The following is a 22,722-nucleotide window of genomic DNA, read 5'->3' as shown; positions in this document are numbered from 1 at the left end:
ACGTTCACCCATACTGACATATATCTTACCTATATATTCCAAGAAATGTCCACATTTATAAGTGCTTTATATAGTAAGTTAGTTGTGTTATAAAGAACCTATTTTACATGTAGATTCATTAATACAGGTAGGTAATCAAACCTTCGGAATAGGAGTTAAATACATAGCTACAAATATTGAAGTTTGAGTAATATTAACTCACTATTTTCACATATTTCATATACTTAATTATGTAGGTACCATAGCTGATATTCGTGCATCAATGAAATTACAGTACCGTTGTACATTCAAACATGCATTTGTCTGACGTGTTTTGAACTTAGGCTATTATAAGCTTTGTTCCCTTTTGTTAGGTGCTAACTTTGGTTATATCCATAATTCATTGTACTGATACTGGTTACTGGGGATAATGAGCGTACTAACTGGAGCTTTGTGGAGAGGAATGTTTTAAATACTTCCCTTGTGAAGACAAAATCTATTGGCTATTAAATGGAATAGTGTGAATGTAGCTTATCCTCTTAAACATCTGCCTGGTTGCGTGAATGAAATAATTAATGAATTTGCAATTGTTACTGCACTTACGTGTATTTATATTGAACAAATAACAAGTAACAAATATAAGTAAATCATTAAACACCACAAAAGCATTGCAAAATATAAATAAATTTTGCTATAAAATGCTAAAATGATGAATATAAATAAATATTAATGATAAAGCCTTAAATAGATGCATCTTAAAAGATCAAGGTTATTCAAAAAGACCGGCAACTTGAAAATGACAAAAACAACAAACTTGTTTTCGTTCTCTTTTGTAATATTTTTAAAGACTTCAAGTTTTTTGTTGATATGCAACAAAATAAGCTTTTTATATTATATTTGCTATTACGCTTATATAACCATGTACATATATTATTTATATTACAAATAACACTGTTAAAAACTATCTCGTTAAGCAGAAGTTATTAAGAACAATAATCGTATATGTTAACTATGAGAGATGTTTATTTCATACAATTATCTAGTAACCAAACATAAAAAGGATAATAAAATTTAATAACTTTATAATTAAATGGAATTAAGTAAATTTTAATCAGATCGAAGCTGCAACTGAATTAAAATGAATATAATTGTGGTTATATTATTATTAAATAGCTCAGGATAGCAGAAAAGCAATCAATTTCATGGGATTTATTCCATTTTCTGCCTCCATAACATAAACTGAAGATTACTGCTCACAGTTAAAGGATTGTCGAGTTATTATCTTTATGATGCAGATTGCCGGGTTCTACTGATAGTATGATATACTAAATATTACTCGCCACGTTAGTGGAAGCTTTATTATTATTACTTCTGCGCTGTTAATTTCAGACCATACATAAATGCGCTATAATGTAATTTGCAAAATATATGTATGGTAATCAATATTATGCTTAAATCAACGCAGTAAATTGAATGTAAATGAAAAATAAAGTAGATAAACTTGAAGAATAAGCGTTGACAGGAACCGGGTGCCAAGTCTCTGGATGCTATCTGGATCGCATCTTTCTCGCGTGCCGATCCCATCTCTCAGTTGTAATGAGGCTCTGTGTTAGCGTGAATCAGTGTCCGTATGTGATACATATATCTTGTATCTCGTAGTATATTCTGAATGTCAATTATCTGATATGGTAGTCATCGTTATTATCATGGATGATATCGAAATGATACGGTTTGGTCTAATAGTCTTTTAGGATTATAATAATAGAAACTGGACAATTGAAATATTTGTACTAACGTTGAGGAATAAACTGTTGTAAGACGTATTATAAACATAACATTAACGTGATAGTTTGCAAACATAAGTACAAGAAATACATTAATAATAAATTACTTCATGTTTAGGTATTTTTAATATATATGTACTTAGGTATTAATATTAAGTAAGATGATTTCCTGCATTTGCAACTAAAACACCTATCCGCATCACGATCGTCTCATCTTAAACGCTGACCCATTGATCTTTGGAATAAGATATTACGCAACGACGAACAAATAGCGAGGATTCACTGCGTTCACATAAACACTTTTACATAATCATACATGTTGAAATAATTTATATTAATATATTCAAATATACGAGAACAATATAATTGATTGACCGAGGTCTATATGGATGTCTCATGAATAAAGATAAAACGATGTCTTATTAAAATTTACATATATCATTATGTTCGTAATAAAACCTGTTGTTCTAAAAGAACGTAGAGCTTAACTATTCAAGAACTTTCCTCGTAAACGAACTGCAGCATGGTTAAAATATCTAAACATCAGCCATTGAGTACCCTTCGTGTTGGGTGGGCATTTCTATCTCAAGACATTATCTGCATTGCAAAATGTAGTTTTTACGTAAATTATTGCAACTTTTTGTCTAGTTATTTTATATCGCGTCGCTAAAATGGTGAATACTTGTGTCGAAATCTACCGGGAGTTTACTAATAAGGGAGCGTAGTTCCTTCGTACTGATTGACATTTAGAACAATCTCAGTTTCAGGTCATTAAAGTACAAATTGCAATGTTAAGACTCCATTAAGCGGTACACCTGTCTTGGGGATCAAGAAACTTTAATCTCGTTCATGATTCTACGCTGGATTTTAAAAGGCCGCAAGTGACTTAGAACACAACTACTTTAAGGCGTTGCGCAGATAATTTAATGAGATCGTTGAGATAAACACAAATGCCGCGTTATTTGGAATCGATAGATTACAACAAACAATATCACGACTTCTATAACTCGAATTATTTAACCATGCTTAGAACCGCTCACTTATCTAATTAAACAAATTAATTTTAATGAACTAATATATATCAATGTAGATTTTAAACATTTCATATAGATGATACAATCTTAAATAAAGAATAGTTAATTTAATTTATATTGCTATTAAGCTTTACAAAACGTTAGCGATAGTAAGGGCAGGAACCTTTTCAGATTTATATAGTCCGTTAAATGGGCATGCGACTGCCGTTACCTTTTCATTTAATTCTCTAACAAAGAAACCATTCTTTAAGTGCAGGTTAGCCTGGTTTGGTTCACCGCAGGAATTGTGAATTTATAAAGGACTTATAAAGGTCACTACTTGAACTACAAGACACTGTGATTATAAGCGAATACGAACTTTATGAGCCGGATAATTTGAACGAGATAATTTAGACTGTTTTAATGATATTATAATTTTTAATAATTGAACTTGGATGTTATTCTTTAATAGTTTTTATATAATGACTTTGGCATCTTGATTTTTATATAAATGTATACTACTAAAGTCTTTGATACTAAAGGCGTGTAAGCAGAATGAAAAGATTTTTTTCTTTAGTCTGATTCCTTTTTGCCAAACTGCTCGAAATCGTAAATTTAATGTGTGTATGTAAATATTTCACATAATATGTGCATATGCGTGCAAGCACACGAGCGTCAAATAGATATCATTGTCTACAGAAGCATTTATGTTCTTCTTAAACAATGTAGGACCAGTTTCTTCACTAAGTTTATAACTTGAGCGGATGTCTGGCAGATGGAATGCGATACAATCTAACGGTTATCACCTGGATGAAGAACTCCTCGGTTATATGGCACATCAATTTAATTGAAGTTTAAAATTCGATTGACTCTTTATTACATAGGTAACGATTTATTTTGATATCTCTGGTTCCATGGTAATTTCCGAGGTTTAGCCAACTTATTACCTAAGATGAACTGAAGGTATTGATCTTCCATTATGCTGGAACGTGCTCACCACCAGTTCCGAAGACAATGGATTGCTAACGGGTCCGGGCATAGAACGAATACCAAGCCAAATGATTGTTTTCTACACCTTTTGTTTATACGTTTTCATTGTTGTTTTCAAATAGAATTGCTCTCTTGTAGTTATTACTAGCGATGGGTTGTGATTTAAACTTCCTTGTAATTATTAAAACCAAGTTATTGTATGTTATTTCATCTAATTGTTCTTTTTAACATCATTTATTTTTGTATTACCGGATCGAACAAAAATAATTAACGATTTTCATGAGTTTTTAATATATTTACGTATATTATTTTGTGGAAAAAATTTAAAATGATTAAATAATATATAATGTCGTTGCAAATTTAATTTAATTTATTAAGTGAAAGCTTAATATGATATTTATTTAATATTGCCTTTCTTTTTTTTTTGAAACCAGGATATAACTATATAATATTATTAGTGTGTTTATTATACGAAATACCCTTATGATTACACAAAAAAATTACACTATTTTAAATATGGGAAAATAACTATATAACTCCATGCTTCTTTAAGATTTTTATTAATTTCAATATTAAGTGATGTTATTGTTTGGTCTAAGATATTTAAATACTATTCAATACTATGATATATATAAACAATATAAATGAAACATGTCACAATTGATAGTAATATATTACCTAAAGTCTGGATCAGAATTACTCGCCGCTAACTTATAATTCTCTCGGTGCAATTGCCCCACAATTTTAAAAGAGATTTAATTCGAAGCATTTTCTTATGATTTAATGAACGCTGGTAATATTGGTAGCTAAACTAGTTTTCTTTTTGCGCTGAGTTACGTGGATAGTTAACCGGTTTAAGTTATAACTAGGAATTTTTATGACTTACAGCCCTCGGCTTTCCTTACAGCGACAAACGTGTTTTGAGTTTTCTAATTATTTTTTTTTCGTTGACTCCTATCAATTATAATAAAAGTACTTAATTATTATCACATTTTATCGTACCAACAAAATTGCACGTCGGAAGAGTCGATTTAGATTTATTGTTATGTCTCACTTATGTTGTGTAACTTCCTTAAAGTTATCAGCTAATCTAGTACATGGGAAACCTTAGGATGGTCTAAAATTAATGTTATCTGTTCCTTCCTCGTAGGCGCTGCGGGATTTCAACAATCGTAAATTGCATTAGAATAAATGGATTTGTACAGCAATTTATTTTAAAACGCCGTTCAAACAGCACTTTATTTAATTAGGATTTTCTGTTACATTCGAATGAAATACACTTACGCTATTTAAGAATAGGTACATACATAGCTAGGAGTATGAAATTAAAATTCTACTACGTAGTAAATCAACAACTTCATCACTCAATTATACGTTCAATTAAAATTCTACTAAGATTATTGTGCTTGCCATATTTGTAACAAAGTATTGTAAGAAAAACGTAACACACGAACGACTTAGTTCTAGTTAAATGTATGTAGAAGCAGTCGGCCAGTAGCTTTGAGTATACATTGAAATTCTTACGATGCTTATCTTAGATAATATTTTTTACTGTCACGAAAAACGGCATCTTTTTACATTCCTCTTAAAACTAACTTGTGTTGTGCGAGATTAACATGCTATATATATTTTACAATATGTTAAATTTCGTCATTTTGTACATCATCTAATCTCATCTAAATATTAATCCATGCAACGAAGCAGTTCATTTTCATACTCTAAAAACTAAATCTGTTTTTTTTTTTTAATTTTCCTTGTTCCTAACAACTCAAGTAAAAATTTTAATTTTATTTCATTTCCATTACAGATACAATTCTATGTATCAATTATAAATTACTTAGTAATATGGTGTGTAACGATAAATTGAATTTATTTTAATGAGTTGTTTAAGTAATTAGTTTCAAATAAAGTAAAGACTTGTTTGGACCGCTCAGTCACTTTAATCAAGTCAATGCTTTAGCTTAGTATTCGTATTAAAGCCTTAAGTTCTAAGATATTCTTTCAACATTTCATTTAAATCTTATCTTGTTGTGAGTGTCGGTTTCAAATTCAGCTGATGGCAGCAGCACTTGAGATTACGGTATATTTAAAACACTGCAAAAACGTGTGAAAGATACTTTTATTTGCAACTAACATATAAAATGCTTGTCAAGGTTTATGTTTGATCCTTTATATTAAAAAGTATTGTCAATTGTGTTTATACTGCTGTTATAATAATCGATTGTTCTTTGTTATAATTTATTCTTTTGTATTTTTTTACAGTGAGATGGCGCGGCGGAGCGCGCTTCTCCGGCAAACCACAATCTGGCTTTTAGTTATTCGCCTCTCATCAGCATGGGCGACGCCAGGTAATACAATTACACTTACTTTTAACTTACAGAATTTTACTAGTCTTAATCAGAAGTATTGCACAAAGACAAGGAAATGTTGCTTTTAGTAGTAGGTATGTAATAGGTAATTATAATTATTACAGCAGTAACTCAATGTCATATTTATGGTACTAATAAACTTGAGGACATAATTCTGAAGTATATCATTTACTTTGAATTGCGTTTGAAGTCGAGACTCAATCTCAACGTAATATTAAAGATACTTTTATGAGATAAAAGGTAACAATATTTCTGGCTATACTGTAGTCTAAATAATTATATATTTTATTATACACGCTAGATTTATTCTCCGACTATTCCCGTAAAATTTCTTAGTCCTCTTAAATATTAAGTGTTAAATTAATAGAAATGTTATTAAAAAAGCACAATTAATGTACATGAATATTGATCATCATCCGATAACTGATATTCCGAATCTGATACTAGTATTAGACTTATTTTTAATATTTTTTTTTTATCTACATAGTGATTTTTCAACCATACTTTTGCTTAGTCAGTAATATTAAATTATAATACGCTTATTGAATAGTGTCCATTGTTCCGTATTTATTATGATTAACAATAATGTTGTTTAAACAACGAATAGCTGACCAACAAATAAGTTCTGATCTCGATATCTTGTCAACAGCCGGTGAAAGCATTGTAATATTGTGTTTAAATCGTTGCTGGACACTATATTTGTATGACGATTGTATTTGTGATCAAGCTGACCATATAAATGTATTTTTACAATGACACATATATATACCTGTTTTGACCTGTCAACTAATGATTTAGAATTTAGATTATATTTTTTACTCGATTTGATGTGAGTGAATTAGATATAACATATACCTTATAAAATTGTTAAGTGAGATAGTAGATTTTTTTTAAATTTTATAAAAGATTCAAATCGGTTATTTTTTTTTGACACTCTAATTAACTGTTGCCATTTGACCTCCGAAGTTCCAGTTTTTTTTTTGTACTTAACTTTATCTAGCATCTGGTTCTAAGTTCTAACAAGAATGCTGATAGTAACGATAGCTATCCAACTAATTAATTGTTGGCTGGTTTAGCTAATGATCGAGAACACGCGAACAATTTGCAAGCTAATTTGATACCAAAACAACGATACTTCTTAATTAGAAACACATAGCATGTATTTAATTTCTCAGTACATATTAAAACTGCATTGTTTATATAGCAGATTTTTCTTATGTAATTTTTTCGTTCCATGCCACATTGAGCGACATGAATCTAAGTTATTTCATATAATTGGGTTCAGAATCTAGTGTCTGCTACTATTTTGATATTAATTGATAGTTTCTCAGACACGCCCATAAAGCGCAAACCAGCTTACAACGTTTTTAACTGCTTTATGTCGCCACTTATGTAACGACATATTCTAACACGGTTAGTTGCATTTAGATAATACTCAAGCTTTAACAACCTATAATTATAAGGTGTCAGTGCTAGTTTTCATTAGATTATAACTTAGGGAGCAGATATTTAGGATAAATGACTCAGTATAGTAACGGTTTTTATAATATCCTTTGTGGTGTGAGACATTTGCTATCTTATAATTTCATCACTATACGACTAAATGTAACATAGCATGAATTCTTAATAATTTAACTAACATATAATATAAATACTATCAGATAATTAAAATAAATTGTTTCAAGAATCGTACCAAGAAAATTCCCAATTAGCAAGTTCTAACGAAGCACGACATACGATGTTTTATTTAATAGCAATGCACTGAATGAAATGACCAGGTCGTTAGTTTATAATAGGGAATGCTAAACGTTTGTAATAAACAGAGTTTTATCTTGCATGTAAACATGAATATATACGTGTAAAGAGAAATACCTTCATCTGAAACGAATAAACCAATTAAACGAATGTTCAAATAAAGTTTATTTATGAAATATTAAACAAAATTTTATTATAGGACCATGCGAAGTGGAGACAGGCCAATCAAGCATTATAGTTGATATTGAAGAAAGCAGAGGGGAACGTAAGTATTCAATATAAAGATATTTAAACTTCATTTGGGATTTAAAAGATATGGTTTTTTATTCGTTCTCGGGTTTCACAGAGGTCAACCAAACTACAATACCAGCGGAGTTACCAATAGTCGGTGAGCCAGATGTAGATGTCATTCTATCAACAGTTTTTCCTAAAGGTCCAACGCTTTTTGAGCTCGACGGCAAACGTCTCCAGCTACTTCAACCCTTGGATAGGGATGCTGATAACTTATCACATATGGTATTCCAGGTAACTCGTTTCAATCTATATCAAATTTATATATAACACCTCCTTAACTTATTACTTGTATAGGATATGATCTTAATTAGAGTCAAAGTGGTCCTTTTAATAGTTTGGTTTGACTTAATACGAATTAATTTCACATAAACTATGTATAGTATATAATGTTTAACCTATTCATAACGATTTGTCTTTTCCAACTACATTTAATCTCACCTTTGTAAGGCTACCTTTTAATAGGCTATCAATATTTGTTAGCGCATCTATTTTAATAACCGCTCGGAGCGATTGAAGTTAATTATAGGGTGTATATTAATGAGTTATTTTGCTATACAGCTGGTATGCCAAGTGAAAGCGACCAAGAAGAGGCGAACTATCCCCGTAATCGTAAGAGTGTCGGATATAAACGATAATGCACCGGTATTTCAAGGCACGCCCTATGAAACTAGTATATCAGAGGTAAAGCACGGAAAGAATATCAGCCATATTTATCGATAAACATAATATTCAAACAGTTTAAATATAATTTTTATTCCCAGTTAATACCTATCGGTTCGACGATATTCGACGGTATACGTGCATTGGATCCCGATGCTGGTGTGAATGGTTTAGCAGAATACTTTATAATACCTGGTGATAATAAAACGCTGGAGGCTGCTAACGCGGCCGATGGTTACACGAACTTCGAGATCCCAATACCTCACCAGGGTCAAGTCACTGTGAACAGGAGTTTAGATTACGAACGGACACAGAAGTATCTAGTCACTATTGTTGCTTCTGTGAGTATTATATCATAAGTATTGTATACAAAATCGTTAGAGAAAATATTGGTTGTAGCTACACATATATCTAGCCTAAATTATAAATGGTTTTTTTTTATTACATTTTGATGAACGAATTCTTATTAAATTTAAATGATTCTGAAGAATAATTATCTTAGATCGAAAACTATGGAAACGAGGTAAATACTTCATCAAAAATTTCATTTACATTTAAAACATCTCTTCATATTCCATCTTATTTTTGTAAGTTTTTATTGACTATATAAGTTTAAATGAATAGACTTATGTACGTAATTTTTTATATGGTTACTCGAATTAATGGAGGATTGTAATAAAGGTATGAAGTAATGATCTAAGTAAAATCGTTTTAAATATCAGGATCGAGCTCGCGATACCAAACGCCGTCTCTCCAGTACCACCACGTTGACGGTGAATGTTCAGGACGGGGACGACCAGGATCCGTCCTTTATATACAAAGGCTGCACATTACATGACGGAGTTTGTATCAACCCTGAGTACAACACTTACGTAAGTGTTACGTATACATAATTATATACAGACATTTTTTAAAAGACTGTACGGTTAACAAAAAAAAAAAAAAAAGAAATAACAATACATTTTGTTAATATAAAAATGAAGTGACAAAAATATATGCCAAAGTATTACGTATACATATCTATATATCGATATTTTTTACAAGATTGTACGGTTAGCAAAAAATAACATAGCATTTTGTTAATATGAAGGTGAATTAATAGAAAAATATGTGAAATGTCCCGGTTCAGGTAAACGGCGGTGTACTCGCTGGTATACTGACGATAGAACCTGAGAAGATTCAAGCCGTGGACATGGACACTCTGAACGCTCGTATAAAATATACTATAGAGAGCGGCGAACCCGATTCATGGGCGAGTTACTTTGATATAGATCAAAGTACAGGCGCCGTGAGGCAACTTGTGCCTGTCGATACAAGTATTGCTAAGAAATTCCAATTAGTTATTAAGGTATGTACATATATCATTTTACTTGGTACATTTTGTAAAACTGTAGATGAATTTGTTTACTAGCAGCTGATGTATATGAGGGTTTGATATTAATAGTGCTATTGAAATATCCTCTTGACATTAAATAGCAAAAAGTATTCATTACGGAGATCGAAGACGCTCGCGATAGATCTCATCAAGAACCAAATATAGACATAGCAATATAAAATTCTATATTTGGACATAATGTTGTAAATAACTACACAGTACATATTTTATTCGTTATAACAGTTGTACGATAAAAAAATATTCTTACATACATTATCAGGCGGAAGAGATATCGGAAGCGAAACGGTTCACAACAGCCAAATTGACAATAACAGTGAGACCTATAGACGCAAGTCCACCGGTAGTGACGTCATCGTCAGATGAAGGGCAGGTTGAAGAAAACTCTACCAAAGGGACCAAAGTCCTGGATAAATCTGGAAATCCTATCAGATTGACAGTATCTGATCCTGACTTGGTGAGTCACACTCAGTAAAGACTTAAGAATGAATGAACATAAATGAATGAATTGTTGATGTTTGCTTTGTCTTTATTTTTTAATTATGATCAAATTATATAGCGTGGCAACCAGAGGCTCCAGGAAAACAACGATATACTTACTTATACGTATATTATAATAAGAATTACATATTAAAACTTATAGCCTATACTTAAGACTACATGATTGCCCCGATGTTAGGATAGCAATGCCATTCCATAGCTTGTGTGGTATCAGAAATCTTCTGGTTCACACGGCTTGGTGTTGGTTCCGCGGAGTCAGCGGCGTCACTTGTTATATGATATTTTATCTGTACAACGATGTTGCCCCGGCGATGTTCATTTATTTTTTAATATCATGTATTCCAGGGTCCCGGAGATCCGATACCGGCCTACAAATTTGAGTCAACGACAAGCTTCTTTGACATCGACAAAGACGGGTACCTCGTAGTTAGCGACGATAGATTAGATCGCGACCCACCAAACAAAGATAGACTTAGATTTCAGGTGAGCTGTCTATTATAAAGTTCGTTTAAATGTTAAGAACAGATCAAGAATCAAGGAAATATTGAATGATTATAATATTTTTTTTAATTCAATTTTTGCAGTCATTAAACCTTAGTAAAGAAGCATTTTAAATAAAACCTTTCATTGTCTTTAAATTACTACAAAGTGTAAAATTGATATATTTTAATATATTATATATTAACGTTTGGTTGTTGCCGATACATAAATCATTATATGCACAGACAAAGCTTCATAACTAAAAATTTTAAAAAATTGCAAAATCTTTATTCGATAGAGTAAAGAGATCATAGGTTTTTTAATTCTCATTTAACTTGTAATTCGAAAATATATAAAAATAATATCATTTAGGTTTGAATTAAATTCATCTCTTACTTGGATAAATATATTTGTACCATAAAAAAATCTTATGGCCAAAGCCAAATTTAATCAAATTTTAATAATGTTTCTGTAATATCATCAGAAAATATGTTGATTGAACCAATTTTGATGGTGTTTTTCCAGGTGGTAGCTCGCGAACCGACGGGGGCGGCGTCACCGCCTTACTCGCTCTCCGTGGAACTGCTTGATGTTAATGACAACGCTCCAGTTATACCAAAAACACAGCCAATCACCGTACCAGCCAGCCTCGAACCAGCTGCTGTATACAGGGTGAGACAATTTTGTGTTATGACCACCATGTATGTTATACATACATACATTTTTTGTTTAATAAGATCTGCATTAAAAAAAATTTTTTTAAAGAATTTTACAATCAAAAAATATATAATTTATTCGACATTGTTTAAAAATATATGAGACTTAAATGATATTTATAATATGGCTGAGTTATTAAAAAAATTTTCCTTTTTTTTTTTCCAAACAAAAGTATTTCATAAAATTTTTATAGCTATAGTTACTATGATTCATGTATACATATATGTTCAGGTGGAAGCTACAGACATAGACGAGGGTGAGAACGCTCGTATCAGTTACAGTATATACCACGTGTCTAACAACGGGGGTAACAAGTTCACTATAGATCCAAACACTGGTGTTATATGTGAGTGCACGCACTTTACACGGATAATGACTCATAATATATAAGGTGGAACAAATTAAGTACAAAAAAATATATAATTAATTTATAAAAAAACTATTTGTATATGTGTTACAGCTGACTGGTTGTATTAGCTGTAAAATGTGCCTAGGACTTTTACTTAACGACGCTGTTAAGTGAGATTCCTGACACTCGTTAAACGAGTAATCGGTTGAACAGTTTAAAATTTTAAATACTTACGTAAACGGAATATTATATAAAAATACTAACAAGGAATTATTCTTAACTATCATGAGAATGTTTGAATAATTCGTTGTGAATTTTTGGTGTACAATGCTGGTGATATCTAATATTTTCGCGAGTTTACATTCAAATAAAACCAAGATTTTTTTTTAATTAAAAATTCGTTAACGGTAGGTAACAAATAACAAGACTAAATGATAGACATTCTCATCTCGTCTGCCCGTGATCACGGCTGTGAAGTAAACGAAACCTCGGTATTATGTGGATGCAAAATAAGAAGGTCCAAAAAAAAAGGTTTTATATTGGCGATGGATGTTATCTACAATTTAGAAAATTGTTAACTCTAAAAATTAATAAGCAAATAGAAATAATTTATTATGCTAGTCGGCAAAAATATTTGATAATAATTTAATTTGTTCCGCTTTATATAATTATTATAATGATAATATCTTTTCTTTTTCTTTTTGAGTTAATAAACACTGAACCACGAAATGATTTTTTGCACAATTTACCATTCATATACAAAATCTTCTGTCTTATTTCTCTTTAATATCTAAAGTATCTAAACATGAGTTATGCATGACACCTAATTACTCACAACTACCCGCAATAGTTTTATTTGTAGGAATTAATGTTTTTTTTTTTTTTAACTTTACTATTCTTTAACTGGCCGTCAATTAAAATCCGTTTAAAGTGAAACATTAAAAAGATTATTTAATTCGACTACTTACATCTTATGAATAATGAAGAATAAAAGGCGCTCTTCTCGCCACATGACAAACATTTAAACAACCCAATCATATTCAGTACTGTTCTCTTTTAAGTTTGACTTCTAATCATTGAGAATTTATTACTTTTCAATCAACTTTATTATGTAATATAAAAAATAGATATAAAAAATTCTTTTTATCAATTCCACAGCGAGCACCGGTCGTCTACAAGCTGGTGAACAGTACAGTGTCACAGTGAGGGCCGCTGACTCGAAACGATTGAGTTCCCAAGGCATCATTGAGCTAGTGGTAGCCCCCGGACCCAATACACGCCCACCACAATTCAGTTCAAGGGATTACTTCGCACCGGTGTCTGAAGGAGCCGCTATCAACTCAACTGTTACCACCGTCACAGTGAGTTAAAGTATTACAGAATGTCAAAATCGTCTAAAGATTAACTACTTGTATTGTATTGTATGTATACTAATGATTAAATCAATTTGTAGGGTAGGAGCACATTTGTATAATATTTTTTTAAATAACTTTTACACATTAATCTAATTTTAATTTATTAGGTTCATGGAAAATATATTTAATTTATTATTAATCATTATTTCATCTTCCAGGCCAAAGATCCTGAGAATGAACCTGTTACATACTCAATAGCGTCTGGGAACGATCTGCGTCAATTCGCCATCGGCTCCAACACTGGCATCATAACAGTTATAAGACATTTAGATAGAGAAGTACTCACGAGGTATCAGCTGGTAAGTAGATACTGCAAATTTATGTATTTAAAATTTTAAAAATATGCTATTTTATTTGTTTAAACATTTTGTTATATATTAATGTTAAATATTTCACTATTTTGATGACGAGCAATTACTTGCAATGCTAATTTTCTATATGTATTGATACAGATTAAATTAAAAAAAATATTGGGAAATATAAATCTAAATATCACCGAATTATATGTGTAATATAATGAGAGATGAATGATGTTTATCTTAAGCTTTTAAACGGATAAGATTAATGTATATATGTTTTAATTCAAGATGATAAGAGCCGAAGATCCAGGACACTTGTCAACAACAGCTACGGTTAATATTAAAGTCACTGACATTAACGACAACAACCCAAAATTCGACGAGGATTCCTATTTGTTTAAAATTAAAGAAGGTTCGTGATTTTTATTAAAAATATTTTATTATCTGTATGTTTTATAATAAATTATGTCTTCGATTTTTACTATAGGAGTAGCAAACGCTGAAGTGGGCCAAGTACATGCTACTGATTTAGATGAAGGTGTGAACGCTATGATCACTTACAGTATCCCATCACATCTGCCGTTCGCTATAGATAACTCTACTGGCGTTATAAGTACTGTAACAGAACTTGACTATGAGGATACTAAGGTGAGATCGCTTGTATGGTATATTCTATATTGGATATTTTACTGCACCTATACTATACCAATGAAAAAACTAACTCCATAAATAAACATTCCACAAACTTACAAACGCCTACCAGAAGTAATGTAAAACATAGTAAAAAGAAATTGCTATTTTTTATTTACAGGAGTATGCATTCGTTGTGACAGCTACTGATGGTGCGATGGATAAGCGTCTGGGCACGGCCTCTGTATCAGTTTTAGTGTTGGATGAACCAGACGAGCCCCCGGTCTTCATACAAGGAGTGTATTCAGTTAGAGTGCCAGAGAACGCACCAAATTATCCAGTGGTTAAAGTACACGTGAGTAACTTTTATATATATGATAGCATTTCTTTGTGTAATTTTCATATTTTATTATTAATATTAATATAATATTCTGACATAACTCTTTAAGAAATTATACGTTAATCCAAAATTATTTTAAAGACCCACTTTCTTTCTACACTAAACTTTCATTAAATATGTAGATTTAGATAAATTAAGCTGAAAATTCTGTTAATAGGCCGATGATCCGGATACCCAACCGGAGATAACCTACACTATTATAATGGGAGACACCGATTTATTCTCCATCGACCGTAAGACCGGTCTCATAAGGACATTGAAGCCGCTCGACAGAGAGGAGTCGGCACGCCATGAGCTCATAGTGGGCACTGAGGAGAATAATAGTGATGGAAATGGATCTACAGCGACTGTTGAAGTTGTTGTTGATGTAAGATAGTATACCTCTTTTATTTACTTTGAGTTATTTTAATACAAAATCATATATTTTTATATTTTGAGAGTAACTTTTGGAAGTGAAACTTCTAATGCGACTTCTTCAACGCCCCAGAGAGAGAGTAAATGGGTGGGTCAATTGTGAATTGTAAGCTAATGAGTTCACTAAGAATTGATTTATAACCTTTCATTTCTTCCCCATCAATTCCACATTACGAAGTTTTACTTTTTCCGCGCGGAGGGATTCCACGCACTATTTTTTTTTATTAAGACTTCAATTGAAATTTCTATTCAGCCAGTTTGAATCTTCAGTGTTAATTAATTTCGTTATCAATACTTATTGTTAATTTTGTATAAATGTACGTATGTTTTAATGCTTATCTCGATTCTATTTTGGTTAAGGTTTCAATAGTAAATAATATATTTTTTAGGATAAAAACGATAACGCGCCTATATTCACGTCTGTGGCTCGTCCGGTTACTATAGAGGATACGTCCTCTATAGGCAGTTTGGTTGAGACGGTGGTGGCGTTGGATTCGGATGCTACATCACCTAACAACCGGATACGGTATGCGCTCGCCGGACGAGGGAAAGCCAGTATATACTTCCACGTGGAACCGGATACGGGAGCTGTGAAAGTTAGAGACGATTTAAGAAAAGAGACTGATAGCGAATATACCGTAAGTGTGTTAAATGTCACATGAAATTAAATAATTTAAATTATTCCGAAGCTATAAAATTAATAATTGTTGTTATGGGGTGTATTTTTTTGTTTAAAAATATTAGTCTTTATTTTAACCTCAATTATAACAAATTCTTGCTTAAAATCATTCAATCTACTATTCGATTGAAATAAAACAAATCTTAAAAAAAATATATATCACATGGCAAATTTAATTATAAAACGTTTCAATTCACTATATAATTGAAATCAAAGATATCATGTTTTTGATAGAATTTCTCATATAGATTCTCTGGAAAGTTGTCTATTATTAAATTTAATTTATTTAAATCTAATACCAGGTTGATATCCAAGCGTACGACCAGGGTGATCCGGTGATGTCTTCTGTTATGAGTCTCACTGTCTATGTCAGTCACTCGGCCACCGTACCTCCTGATGTAAGGACTATATCTTATATACTTATATATCTTTATATCTATATATCTATATATCTATATATCTATATATCTATATATTATATATCTATATATCTATATATCTGTATATCCATTTTAAATATTACATTCCGATTTTAAGTGGATATGTCAGAATACATATTCAACATATGCTTAATATATAACAAATTCATTTTAAATACGGAACAAGATATCTCCCATCTCCTATTTTGATCATTTTAAATATATCTACTTTATAATGAGATCTAAGACTTTCGCGAATATTAATTTAAATTTAACTAATATTTTCATATTAGTACGCGTATATTATTGTAGTTTTCGAGCTTATTTTTTTAGAGTATGTAGTTTTTATATATAATAAAATTCTCATACTAATCCGAAAATATTAGATTCATTTAAATAACTACTTTATGTTTTGAGATTTATATATAAAATAAATAGAATTATAATTATTTTTTTTAACTATATTAAATTTAACAGTTTGCTATGAAACAATAACTTGATCGTCGTCATAATTATAATATTTATGTAAAATAGTCACTAGCTTCAGACATTTCTCAAATTAATGTATAAAAATTATTAATGTCCCTGAAATAAAACTAATATGTACTTTCGGATTTATTTTTAACAACATTCTCCCGACGTTTCGGTTACTTTGCAGCAACCGTGATCATTGGCAGACGAGATGATATATCTGAGTCGAGTATGTAGTTAAAATAGTTACAATCGCTTAGTAAATCCGAAAAATATTAGTGTTATTTCAGGGCATCGCGAAAGCTTTAAATACCGTCCCAATATTTTTTACTTCACCTTATGATATTGTTATATTTATATAATAATATTACTCGCCAGGTTCGCCTCGGCTTCCCGGACACTGTGTACACGGAGCACTTGGCGGAGAACTCTCCCAACTCAACTATTGTAAGGACGTTGCCGATATGGAACAAGAACAAGCATTCAAGAGACACTCCCCTCAAGTGCTTACTCACAGATGCTTCACAGAAAGGTACATAACAAGAAAAGAGACATTATAATATAACTTAAGCTACGACACATTTTATTGGAACTTTCATGTACGGAAAGAACTAAAATGTAAATTTTAAATGCAATTTGAATTTTAACATCGTTTTGACAGTTAATTTAAAATTTTATCTCGTCTTTTTCGTCATAGCATAAGTTATACACTGAATTAAAAATCCGAGTCACGTTCTCCAAAAACTTATATTTAGAAGTTTCCTTATATGAAATCTTAAAAAATATCATGCGTATATTATAATGAGATCTTAATAATATTTCAGGAGTGTTTTACGTGAGACTTACAGTCGACAGAGACTGCGCTATATACCTCAATAGTAGTCTAGACTATGAAACACTAACAGAATACTCATTGGAAGTCCAGCTGGAGTCCATACAGGGTCTGATAAACCCAGAGAGCAGTAAAGCGGTTATTAAAATTCACGTAACCGATGTCAATGACAACGCTCCTGTATTCGTATTTAATGAGCAGTCTACGGTGGGCGGTGCGAAGGGTAAATATTTCGCAATAGCCACTAAGGATATGCCGTTGGGTACCAATTTACTGCAAGTTAAGGTAAGTTTTTGTTATTTTTTCCCTTATATTTTTCATCATTATTATTATTATTTTTGTAAAATTGGAGAAAAAAATTTTAAACTGAGATTTCCTGATATCTAAGTCGTGAGGCTGCAATGATTACTGCGAACCAAATTTTGTTTTATTTTTATATAAAGATAACATGCAGACTATTTTTTTACCTCATTTCTTCATATCAAATTCGTAGTCAACAATATTTGCAACGATAACTGTGACTGTCAAATATATACATTTCTGAAAATTAAAAATTACAAAGGCTTATATTAAGTAATTTTCTAGGTTTAGAAATAAATAAATGGACATTTTATACATTTTCCAGGCTAAAGACAAGGACAGTGGCGACTTCGGTAAAATAGAATACCGCAAAAACTCATGGACCAAAGCAGCCGAGGAATACTTCTCGTTGGACCCTGACACCGGCGTCATCAGTAATAGGAAGACATTCGAAAATGTCCCAAAAGACGTATTACCGTTCAAATTCAACGTTATGGCGAGGGACAACCCCAAGTCCGATAACTATAAGATAGCTCGAGCTTCTGTCGTGGTGAGGTTTTATATATTTTTGATATGTTTATATAACTAATTTACCAGTATATTTGATGTATGATAAGTGAATGTTCTTTTAATAGATTAAAACTTACTATCTATTTAAGAATTCTCTTAGTGGTTGGTTTCTTATAAAAGAATTTAAGTATGGTTAAGCAAGGCGATATTATTTTTCAGATAAATCTGCTCCAAAAAGACAATCAGCTTATCATAGAAGTCGGTAACCTGAACGTGGATACAATGACGACTCAGCAAGCCCGTAGTCTGCTCGCATCTGTTGAGGAAAGAAGTGGTTTAGTGGCAGGACTCGAGAAATTGACTCCTAGACTATATTTGGGAGAAAATGGTACTTTAGAGAGCGACCCTAACGGAACCAGTGTCTGGTTGTACTTGTTAGATCCGAATACTGGCGAAATATTGACAAGAGAATCACAGCCGGTGAAAAAGTGAGTAATATATAAGACAGTTTGGCCATCTTAATTTTTTTCTTATAAATTCCGTTGTTTATATCTCATACTATCTACATTAAATGTGTTTTCAGCAGTTACTGTTTGATCTCATAAACTTTATCCACATTTTAGTAAATTATTTCCATTCAAAAGAAACTACTTAAAAATTAAAAGGGACAAAAAGTACTACAAATATCTTGACAGCAAAAGACTTACACAATACAAGTATTTATTATAATACCAATATATAAGAAAAAGAGTATTAGTTCAGTTAATGAGTTAGTGAGTGATTGAGTGAGCGAGTATATACCAATAAAGTAAAATGAACTTCACATTCAAGATACGACCAATTTCATTAATTAATACCATCGCTTCGTCTCCAGGGCGGTGGAGTCTGGTGTGTCAATCCGGGCGCCGCTCACCCCGCCCGCCCCTCGCCGTCCACAGCTAGCGGCGGCGCCACTAGCGACGGCTCTACCCGCCGCTCTCCTGGCCCTGGCAGCGTTGGTGCTCGTCGCTGCCACCGCTGCCACTATATACATATGCGCGTCATGGAACAGGTGAGAATTTTTTCGCTTCCCAGCTGCTACAAGTGGCGCCATCCGCGCTTTACTAACACATATTATAATCCTTAGAATCATAGGTATTTATTATTAAATATAATATGAAATGTTGTTCGGTAACATTTAATTATCTACTTAAGTTACACTGAACATTACAGATGAAGTCTGAAACTGTACGTCGAACATAGGACATATTAGTGTTTGGTCTCAAATTTGATATATTGGGACATCAGTTATCACGGATCCTATATAGAAAGTTTCTTATGTCTTATAAAATACGTCTTTGAATTTCATCGTTATGTATTTCTGTCTGATACGCAAGAACAATTTCTCTCAAATTAGTGTATGTTAAGACATCATATGCCTTTTAGCATCTTTAACTTGAATGAATACAGATCTACTATAGTTCTTAATGATTAGTGAAAAAGACTGGTCTGTCTTACACTTAAAACTTAACTGTAGACTCGGTCTAGACTAATTGAATAGGCCAATTTTGTATTTAGTTCAAACCAGTCTGCAGAGAGTTTATGTAGTGTGAACCAAGTGTAATTTTGCATATAAATTAAACCTTACGTTACTGGGGGTAGATCCTTATTGTGTGTTTTAAATTGACAAGTATGGTAGAGTGTTTGTAAGTAATAAATTTCTGAGAATCTCAGAAAACAGCACATTTACTCGTCAGAGTTCTGTAGTTAGAGTATTGTTAACTATGTTAAATGTAGATGATGACAAAAATATAGTGCAACATCTTTTAAAATATTAACATAATTCTCTAGATACAAGAAACACAAAGAGCAAGCAATACAACAATACGGAACCCTAAGTATGAGTATGGCGCCGCCGCGGCCACCGTCAGGGTATGAGTCTAGTGAGGAAGACCCCGCTCCCAGATATGAAACACAGGTAACATAACACCATTTCTATTTACCTCTGATAATTTTCAATTAATTCTTATATTAAATCATATTTTTATCAAAGGTTCTCAATATGGCCGTCGATGACGCGGACCTACAATTGGACTTTAGTCCGAATAACCACGCATTCAACATTCACAATGTTCAGTATTTATCCAAAGATAACGGTGAGTTTTATTGTATTACATATAATTTAAACATTAGTCACATTAAGATGAAAAAATAGCAAATAGTGAGAAAATTATTATAAAACCAAAAAATAACAAGTGAAAAGAGAGAGCTTTTAGGCGATCTATTCCAGAAAGCTTTAGGTTATATAATATTATAATAACATATCCTATACATATGTGATTTTAACATTTCATACTAAGTTTTATCTGACGTCACCTCCAAATAGAATAGTTACGAATAATATTTTTGTAACAGGCGAAAGAAGTCCAACACTATCAGAAACAGCGACTACCGCGAGAGCGTCGAGCATCAACGAGAACGGCGGTACCTTGAACAAAGTTCATAACTTCGACAACAACGCCAACAACGCGACCGTCGCTCGGAACACGCAGACGTTGAATCGGCGGACCAACAACAACCATCCCCTGAATAACTCGCTGGGGACGCTACCCCGGGTCAATAATAGTGTAGCGGGAGGACTGCTGGCTGCGACGCTGGGTAGGAAAATCAACACCGGCAACCACAAGAAGAAACAGACGCAACCCATTATGGCGTACGACGAAATACCCGGGTTACAACGGTATGGGACATTTAATATATTTAGGATTTAGTTTCGAAGATAGATTAAAAAAAAAACTCATATCGCGTTCCATTTTTGAAGTTCGGAATTATGTTGTATCGATGATTTTTTTTCATACATAATATTCAAATTTTAAATAAAAATATCTCGACAATATTTTTAAGTAAAAAAAATATACGAATATTATTAAATCATAAATATATATAACAAAAATTATATACATTTTTCTTCACAGATCCACGGATAATGACAATGTTACGTTCGGAAAGAGAAATTTCACTGGTTTCTCATACGAACAATCCCCCGTGGAAACTACCACAGAGCTATAAATATAGAGCTCTCAATGGAGAAAGTCTCAAGGGCGTTTATGTGTTCAATGGAACACCGACTGACATACTTCGACTTTGTGTTGTGTGAATAACGAATTTTTAGTTGTAATATAGCGCCGGCTAGTCTTGTTAACGTACTGTGCATAATATATTGTAAATAATAGAGGCATTACATCAATGTATATTTTTTAGCAACCCGTATGAATAAACATTTGTATAGATTTTATAATTTTGATTTATTTTTTTATACGTGTTAATATATTTTTTTCTTGCCCGTATGTCTTATATAGCCATAGAAGTGTTTAAAACCGAGTTTAAAATATAATTTGATTGTCGTCTGTAGTATGGAGAATGAAGTTTGAATTTCTCTTTGAATTTGGAACACGGCTGCGGTTTAAGTGACTGAAAAGAAAAAGTTTTTTTTTTTTATACTTTTCACCGACCGTCCGTTCGTTGAGATGAACTTTAAGAACTTAGAAGTTGTTAACTTAAATAAATCATTGAAGTCTATTTTTAGGACATTTTTAAAGCTTCTATTATAAATTTATAAAAATATGATTCTCTCTTGCACTTTTTTTTTAATATGTCAACATTGAATGTCCGGGATATTAGAAAAAAATAGCCTCTTGTTTATGATTTCTATCGTATTTTCTCATGCGAAAGATTTTGTTCTTTTTTTAAAGTTATTCTTTACATTGTGCTATACCTCCAAAATTAAGATAAATTCACACAATGACCACAACTACACATCCTGATAATAACATGAGTTTTTACGAATTCTGTGCCAGTTACTATAACTCCATAGTTAATACTGTATGTAAACTATAATAATTAAAATTATATTAGCATAATAAAATAATGCTCATTTTATAATTGAATATAATAAAATTGTGCCAAACGATTTTTAACAAAAAAATCTCATTTTATTTATAACATTGGTTCTGAATGTTACATCTTGTATTATATATTGTAATATATTAAACGATTGTGAAAAGCTATTTAGTAACTACTTAATATAGAA

The 22,722-nt window shown here is 31.8% G+C and overlaps 1 protein-coding gene across 1 annotated transcript in view; it reads left to right on the top strand.

Moving 5' to 3' along the window:
- Positions 1-21,936, top strand: part of LOC116769244 (cadherin-99C) — a 74,117-nt gene extending 52,181 nt beyond the window's left edge. The window contains exons 4-31 of the mRNA XM_061528341.1: positions 6,029-6,114; positions 8,090-8,155; positions 8,237-8,415; positions 8,743-8,865; positions 8,946-9,185; positions 9,567-9,716; positions 9,974-10,192; positions 10,500-10,694; positions 11,084-11,221; positions 11,744-11,890; positions 12,167-12,281; positions 13,443-13,645; positions 13,858-13,998; positions 14,287-14,410; positions 14,486-14,646; positions 14,810-14,983; positions 15,186-15,395; positions 15,832-16,080; positions 16,424-16,519; positions 17,390-17,543; positions 17,836-18,128; positions 18,469-18,693; positions 18,873-19,141; positions 19,528-19,704; positions 20,484-20,610; positions 20,686-20,788; positions 21,048-21,372; positions 21,608-21,936. Coding sequence (XP_061384325.1) covers positions 6,033-6,114; positions 8,090-8,155; positions 8,237-8,415; positions 8,743-8,865; positions 8,946-9,185; positions 9,567-9,716; positions 9,974-10,192; positions 10,500-10,694; positions 11,084-11,221; positions 11,744-11,890; positions 12,167-12,281; positions 13,443-13,645; positions 13,858-13,998; positions 14,287-14,410; positions 14,486-14,646; positions 14,810-14,983; positions 15,186-15,395; positions 15,832-16,080; positions 16,424-16,519; positions 17,390-17,543; positions 17,836-18,128; positions 18,469-18,693; positions 18,873-19,141; positions 19,528-19,704; positions 20,484-20,610; positions 20,686-20,788; positions 21,048-21,372; positions 21,608-21,701 — 4,779 coding nt within the window. The 5' untranslated portion in view covers positions 6,029-6,032 and the 3' untranslated portion in view covers positions 21,702-21,936. The remainder of the gene's footprint in view (positions 1-6,028; positions 6,115-8,089; positions 8,156-8,236; positions 8,416-8,742; positions 8,866-8,945; positions 9,186-9,566; positions 9,717-9,973; positions 10,193-10,499; positions 10,695-11,083; positions 11,222-11,743; positions 11,891-12,166; positions 12,282-13,442; positions 13,646-13,857; positions 13,999-14,286; positions 14,411-14,485; positions 14,647-14,809; positions 14,984-15,185; positions 15,396-15,831; positions 16,081-16,423; positions 16,520-17,389; positions 17,544-17,835; positions 18,129-18,468; positions 18,694-18,872; positions 19,142-19,527; positions 19,705-20,483; positions 20,611-20,685; positions 20,789-21,047; positions 21,373-21,607) is intronic.
- Positions 21,937-22,722: the final 786 nt, after the last annotated feature.

Source organism: Danaus plexippus, chromosome 5 (assembly GCF_018135715.1).
Source record: "Danaus plexippus chromosome 5, MEX_DaPlex, whole genome shotgun sequence".
In the NCBI taxonomy this organism is placed as follows: Eukaryota; Metazoa; Arthropoda; class Insecta; order Lepidoptera; family Nymphalidae; genus Danaus; species Danaus plexippus.
Note: the sequence above shows the minus strand (reverse complement) of the source record. Positions and strands in the feature narration are given on the sequence as shown.